Below are 7,697 nucleotides of genomic sequence, written 5' to 3'. Positions count from 1 at the left end.
GATAGATAGATAGATAGATAGATAGATAGATAGATAGATAGATAGATCAAGGTTTAAGTTTCTTTATTGTCATTCACATCACATGTGGTACACGAGATGGAACAAAATTGTGTACCCAGTTACACCCAAAAATATAAACTATAAAAAGAAACAGTATACAAGGATCTAAGATAAAAGGGCCTTCTACTCCGCTCCTGTTTCCTGGAATATCTTGCAAAAAGACCTGAAGCTCTCGACCTTGACCTCTCTAAGTGGCTTTAAGAATCTGTTGAACTCCTGGCAAGGACCAATGCAGACATGTTCCTGTTTGTATTTTTCTACATTCACCTTATAATCTAGCTGTTTTTGCTACTTTGTTTTTTTGCCATCTTACTTTAATTTGTAGAAAAAAGAAAAAGAAAATCTGTATACCTCTTTTATGATTGTCGTTGTCGCTGTTGTCCATCGTTGTCATCTTTCTTTGTTGAAATCAGGTCTCTCTTGTAAATGAGTCCTCGAGGCTCAATGGGATTTGCCTGTCTAAATAAAGGTTGAATGAATATATGCTAAACAATAATGATATAAAACAATACAGTATATTGAACAGAAGCCTGATCATGAGTCCGTGAGCAGATGGGTATGAATACAGCAGCTTAAAGGCAAGAAATCAGCAGCATGGACAATCAGCAGCACAGTTGAAATTGCATATCACCAATAAAAGTTGCATTACAGTGATTTTTTTGGAATAGGGATTTATGAGTCTAACAGTTTCAAAGTAGAAGCTGTTCCTCAGTCTAGTGGTTCTACACTTAATGTTCTGCAAACTTCTGCCTGAGGGGAGCGGGGCAAAAAATGTGTGTGCTGGGTGAGTGGAGTCCTTCATGATGCAGGTGGCCCTCTTCCTGCATCTGGAGGTGTAGATGTCTGTGATGGTGGGGAGACTGACTCAAACAGACTTCTGTGCAGCCTTCACCACTCTCTGCACAGCTTTTCGTTCTGCAGCTGTGCAGCCTCCATGCCACACGTGGATGCTGGTGCACACCTGTAGAAGGAGGTGAGGACTGAGCTTCCCAGTCCAGCTCGCCTCAGGAAGTAGAGCCGCTAGATGGATGGATGGATGGATGGATGGATGGATGGATGGATGGATAGATGGATGTTTTGGAGGGGACGAGGCAGCCTACAGAGAGGAGATGGGGTATTTGTCTACGTGATGCTTAGCCAGCAACCTGCTGCTGCTGAACACCTCAGAAACTAAGAAATGTCATCATGGACTTCTGAAGGCCGAGAGTGGACCATGACCTCATCAAGATCCAGAGAGATGTGATGGAGGCAGTGACAGCAAAGCCACGATTTCAAAGGCTACACTTCCTGAGGATCCTCAGGAAAAACCAACTGGATCAGAAGCTGCTGTGACCTTCGACACATCAACCATAGAAAATGTTTATTACAACTGCTGCATCTGTGCAATAGTTTCAATCACTGCTACTTGTGCCACTTTAATTGTAAATATAATTTACAAGCAATGTGTACAGATTTTCTGCTTATTCTTTCTATTGTGGTCTTTTTATTTATTTATTTTTACTTTTGAACATAAGAATATGCACCAATGATTTCATTGTGTGACATACAATATAGTTAAATATATTCTATTAAAGTTTGAATTATTAAAATTACATTTGAAGACAATTGTGTGTTTCTGCACTTAGTGCAAAGACAAATTGGTGGGAGGCACAAAGCAAATAGATGAAAATTAGATAAGACTCATTTCATACAATTGAATACTAGTGTGTTCTGTTAATAACATATAAAAAAAAACATCTTTCTTTAAAATAGAGTTGTTGATGTTCCTTTTAGCTGTTTGTATCTGTTGCTTCCTTTTCTGTAATAATAACATAGAGTCCTTGACGGTATAAAGCATTTATCTTTATACATTTCAGTGCATCAAAGTGTAGAGTTGTTAGTTGCTATGGCGTTTTTGTTGTAGGTACATTTTGTGACAGTTAACGTGCTGCGAGGGATACGTTGAAAATCCCGTGACGTCACCGTGAGGCGGGTTTTTCATGGAAAGTGCTAGAAGAAACGAAGTACAACCACCCTCGTTTTAAATATTCCTCCGTCAGATAAAAGAGATCTACAATGCTCGTCAAATTTAAAGAGAAATAATGGTGTCTGCGTAATACTGATTAAACTGGTTTCTTATTTTTATGCGAATAACTTTGCCTCGATGATTTCTATGAAGTACAAAAAAATCTCGTCTTAGTAAATATTTTGCTGCAGTCGAAACTACCGCAAGATGGCGGTGTTGGCGCTCAAGTGTATACATGTTTTATTTTAATGAGGATTTGTTGACTTTTTGAGAGAGCTACCAAAGTGTATTCTCTAATATTTTTTTAAACACTGATAACACTTTATAACTTGAGCTAAAACATTCACACCGTTTCTTTTAACTGGTTTATCATTAAAAGTTTAATTTCTTCAGTGTAGCTCCAGCAGACTGTGAAGTCGCGGATGGATACGACCGCACTCCAGACCCACGTGTAGTCTATAAAGACCCGCTGTTACAGGAAAGAAGTTCCTTTCATTTTTTTCCATCGTCCGTGAGCGCGGGGACAACACTTTTGTTGCATTTTATTCAAGAAAAGTCAACGAAATTAACAAGGTACGTACGTTTTTTTTACCCAACTAGTTCAACAAATATTTTGTCCGCTTAATACCAGCTTTTCGTACTCACTTTCTTAATATTTAACATAATGTTCCGCAAATGCCCGTTTACGAGTTGGTCTCATTTAATGTTAAATGCCTCGTGGGTGTCAGTTTAATACGTTTTGAATCGTTTGGATTAGTTTCGTTGCGTATTTGAACGACGTACGGACCGGGTCAGCGGTGATGCTGAGCTGTATGAATGCGGCACCGTGATGTCGGGCAGGTGTGGTGATCGTGACACAGCTGGAGCCGAGTCCTCCAACGGTCAAGAGCCGTTATAAACTCCTTCATCTCGTCAGGTCCGACCAGTTCACGTGAGGTTTTTAACATGCTCGCGTGCAATGAATCTGGGGAGGGCAACGTTCGTTTAGCTGTTACGTAATAATCTATAGACCCTCGTTTTTGCGCCACATTTGGTCAAATAATTTGTAATCCTGTCAACTATTTTTCCTGTAGTCTTAACTGATTTTTAGTCGTTCTGTTTTTTTTTAAGCAATCCGGTTTTTTTCCGCCTTTTCCGCTCCTTAGCACGTGCTTGCAGCGTCCATTGTCTCTAGTCTTAGGAGCCATGTTTTATTGATACTTCCGCCCTTGCGTTGTAAGACTTTGGCAACTGTCCCAACTTTGTGAAACCAGCTCCAGACTGGAGAAATCGAAAGTGACAATTTGTATTGCGTTAAACAGAATTACCCGCAATTTCTTGGTTTTTTTTTTTATTCTGCTGCTGGTTCAATATTTAAACTGTTTGCTTGTGCGCAGATGCCTGAAGAAATGCACCAAGAGGAGGAGGTTGAGACCTTTGCCTTCCAGGCAGAGATCGCTCAGCTGATGTCCCTGATCATTAACACCTTCTATTCCAACAAAGAGATCTTCCTCAGGGAGTTGATCTCAAACGCCTCTGATGTAAGGCTAACATGAAATGACACTCAAAGCTTTCAGTAACATGATTACATACATCATTTGATTCACTTGAGGGGGTAAAATATTGACTTGCTGCAATCCTTTCAGGCTCTGGACAAAATTCGCTATGAAAGTTTGACTGACCCCTCCAAGCTAGACAGCGGCAAAGATCTGAAAATTGACATCATCCCCAACAAAGCTGACCGCACCTTGACCTTGATCGACACCGGAATTGGCATGACCAAAGCTGACCTGATCAACAACTTGGGCACCATTGCCAAGTCTGGCACAAAGGCCTTCATGGAAGCCCTGCAGGTACTGGAGACTGCAATATGGGAATGGTTTAATTGAAATGAATTTTGTCAGAAAAGTGGTAAAAAAAAATCTTAACTATTTTCTGAAGACAAATGTCTTGACGGTTTACTTGCATCATTATACAAATTTGTGTTCCTCCAGGCTGGTGCTGACATCTCCATGATTGGTCAGTTCGGTGTGGGTTTCTACTCTGCCTACCTCGTTGCTGAGAAAGTGGTTGTTATCACCAAGCACAACGATGATGAGCAGTACGCCTGGGAGTCCTCTGCTGGAGGCTCCTTCACAGTCAAGGTTGACAGTGGTGTGTATCCTCAAAGGTGAAGCAAAGCTGAGAAATCTTGGTATGTGTCATCTATAATATTCTGAACATTTCTCTTCACAGGTGAGCCTATGGGCCGTGGAACAAAGATCATTTTGTACCTGAAGGAGGACCAGACTGAGTATGTTGAGGACAAGAGAGTGAAGGAGATTGTCAAAAAACACTCTCAGTTCATTGGCTATCCCATCACCCTGTTTGTAAGTGCTAAAAATGACCTTTTTACCAGATTCAAGATGGAAACTTCTTTTGTTGGTGGACTTATAAAGTTAATTTTTTGTGTAGGTGGAGAAGGAACGTGACAAGGAGATCAGCGACGACGAGGCAGAGGAGGAAAAAGCCGAAGAGGAGAAGAAGGAAGAGGATGGCGAGGACAAACCCAAGATTGAGGATGTAGGATCAGATGATGAGGAGGACTCCAAAGACAAGGACAAGAAGAAGAAAAAGAAGATCAAGGAGAAGTACATCGATCAGGAAGAGCTGAACAAAACCAAGCCCATCTGGACCAGGAACCCTGATGACATCACAAATGAGGAATATGGCGAGTTTTACAAAAGTCTGACCAACGACTGGGAAGATCACTTGGCTGTCAAAGTAATTGGCACTTTTTTAAAGAGACGTTGGTTTCTTGGTTTGTGGCTAAAATGGACTGAAGGTGTGTCTAAGCTAAAGTTCTCAATCCTCCCTTACAGCACTTCTCAGTTGAAGGCCAGCTGGAGTTCAGGGCCCTGCTGTTTATTCCTCGTCGTGCACCTTTTGATCTGTTTGAGAACAAGAAAAAGAAGAACAACATCAAGCTGTACGTCAGGAGAGTCTTCATCATGGACAACTGCGAGGAGCTCATCCCAGAGTACCTGAGTAAGCTCATCCTTGTTTTACTGAAAAATTAAGATTAATGCTACTTAAAGTGTAATGCTGAATTTTGTTTTTATTTTTTTTAATTTCAGACTTCATCCGTGGTGTTGTGGATTCAGAAGACCTGCCCCTGAACATCTCCAGAGAGATGCTGCAGCAGAGCAAGATCCTGAAGGTCATCCGCAAAAACATTGTCAAGAAGTGTTTGGAGCTGTTTGCAGAATTGGCTGAGGATAAAGAGAACTACAAGAAGTTCTACGAGGCTTTCTCAAAGAACTTGAAGGTGAGTAATTAGTCTGAGCCTGCAGCAAATAAAACGTATTGATTTAAACTACTAGTTTTTAGTGGATGTGGATTTTAAGGTTTAGTCATTCCTCTATAGTAGTTGGTACCACGCAGCTTCCTATCATGTGTCTAAAAACTTGGTTGGTATTGAAGCATATTTTCAATAAATCAAGCATTTCCATCTTAAACGTGTAAAATACATTTTTACTTTACTATTTTTCTGATGTTTTTCTCTCTGTATATATTTTACTGTATTTATAGCTGGGCATCCATGAAGACTCTCAAAACCGTAAGAAGCTGTCTGAACTGCTGCGCTACCACAGCTCCCAGTCTGGAGACGAGACAACCTCTCTGACAGAGTACCTGACCCGCATGAAGGAAAACCAGAAGTCCATCTACTATATTACTGGTATGTTTTATTTTATTTTTTTTAAGTGAGTTTTACAGTAAAAAGGTTAAATATGTTAAATAGTCTTGGAGCAACCCTGATGTTTTTATTTTTATAGGTGAGAGCAAGGACCAGGTGGCCAATTCTGCCTTTGTTGAGCGTGTCCGCAAGCGTGGCTTCGAAGTTCTGTACATGACCGAACCAATCGATGAGTACTGCATCCAGCAGTTGAAGGAGTTTGATGGCAAGACCTTGGTCTCTGTCACCAAAGAGGGCCTGGAGCTGCCAGAAGATGAGGAGGAGAAGAAAAAAATGGAGGAGGACAAGGCCAAATACGAAAACCTCTGCAAGCTCATGAAGGAGATCCTTGACAAGAAAGTAGAAAAGGTTGGCATCATCTTTGTTAAACTGGGGGGGGACTCAAACTCTAAAGAATGTTGTGATGAGGATTTTAGTCTCAACTTGGTGTTGAGTTCAAATGTTCTCTTCTCTCCAGGTGACCGTGTCCAACAGACTGGTGTCCTCTCCCTGCTGTATTGTGACCAGCACTTACGGCTGGACAGCCAACATGGAGAGGATCATGAAGGCCCAGGCGCTCAGGGACAACTCAACCATGGGTTACATGATGGCCAAGAAGCACCTGGAGATCAACCCTGATCACCCGATCATGGAGACACTAAGGCAGAAGGCTGAAGCTGATAAGAACGACAAAGCTGTGAAGGACCTTGTTGTCCTGCTGTTTGAAACGGCTCTGCTGTCCTCAGGCTTCTCCCTCGACGATCCACAGACCCACTCCAACCGCATCTACAGAATGATCAAGCTCGGCTTGGGTAAGAACACGCCAGCAGTTGCAGCGTGTTAAAGATTATTAAATTATTAATGAATTAAACTAACGTGGGTATTGGTTCCTCAGGCATCGACGACGATGACGTTCCAACAGAAGAGACGACTTCGACGTCCGTCCCAGAGGAGATGCCCCCTCTGGAGGGCGATGATGATGCTTCACGCATGGAAGAAGTTGATTAAACTCACCTCCCCTGACTTTAAACACTTTACTCATCTTCCGGTAGTTAATTCTTTTAAAAGTGCAGTAACTGTAAATCATTCCCGTGGTGCAGAGGACCAGTGTTTGGTACTGGAGCCTTGCGCTGCTAGACCGTTTGAGAATTTTTTTTATTTTTTTTTCTTTGCTGTGAAAGTTCAAGGTGACATTCTTTATTTTTTAAGTACTGTGGCTCCAACTTTAATGTTTGTGTTAAATGTCTGAATACTGGACTGTTTGATTCCATTGTCTGTTGACGTCCAGGGGGTTTGGGGGGAAATTCAGTTCATGTGCAATGCTGCATGGAGAGAGGACTGTTCAATTCTTTTGCCTGAGTTCAGGCTGGCCTGTATTACAAGTCTTGTTTTTGCAAAGAAAATAAACATGTAATACCTTGTTTTTGTGGGTACTTGATTATATTGTATACACTTGGCTCTCTTCAGACTGTTTCATCATTTGACCACTAGATGGAGACAGTAGCATGGGTACATTTTAAAATGTTCCAGTGTGACTTCAGTTTTCAACAAAGTTTCCCTGTTCTCAGTTTAACTTCAGGTTCAGAAGTTTTACCTTGGAACATTAACATTGATGATAGTTTACTGGAATTGAACTTCAAGCCTCGACTTATGGGATAAAAATTAAAATGGGATTTCTAACGAGAGGACTACATTCGGAGTCTCAAAAGAACTGATTTTGAGCTGGAGTCTGTAAAGTCAGTGACGAGCTAAAGTTTGGTGCCGAGTCGTTCACGTGATGTTTTCAAGGGTTTAAGTTCCCTGAATGAATCTTCCCAAGTGATATCAGTTTTATCTGATCTACATTATCTCAACATTGAACTGGTTTCTGTTGGTGTGAACAGCATACTTTTTCATTCATTTACTTCTAATTTATCGGTTCACTCAACATTTAATCTT

General features: G+C 41.2%; 1 protein-coding gene across 1 annotated transcript; it reads left to right on the top strand.

The window, feature by feature from the left end:
• The first annotated feature begins 2,570 nt into the window (after positions 1-2,570).
• Positions 2,571-7,180, top strand: hsp90ab1 (heat shock protein 90, alpha (cytosolic), class B member 1). Its single transcript, XM_037685902.1, has 12 exons — positions 2,571-2,638; positions 3,442-3,585; positions 3,691-3,897; positions 4,039-4,198; positions 4,280-4,413; positions 4,499-4,807; positions 4,906-5,071; positions 5,161-5,351; positions 5,615-5,762; positions 5,860-6,128; positions 6,238-6,571; positions 6,655-7,180. The coding sequence occupies exons 2-12, from the start codon at positions 3,442-3,444 to the stop codon at positions 6,765-6,767; spliced, it is 2,175 nt and encodes a 724-aa protein (XP_037541830.1). The 5' UTR covers positions 2,571-2,638; the 3' UTR covers positions 6,768-7,180.
• Positions 7,181-7,697: the final 517 nt, after the last annotated feature.

Source organism: Nematolebias whitei, chromosome 12 (assembly GCF_014905685.2).
Source record: "Nematolebias whitei isolate Nwh7 chromosome 12, NemWhi1, whole genome shotgun sequence".
NCBI lineage: Eukaryota > Metazoa > Chordata > Actinopteri > Cyprinodontiformes > Rivulidae > Nematolebias > Nematolebias whitei.
The sequence above is the reverse complement of the archived record's forward strand: the minus strand, read 5'-3'. Positions and strand labels throughout refer to the sequence as shown.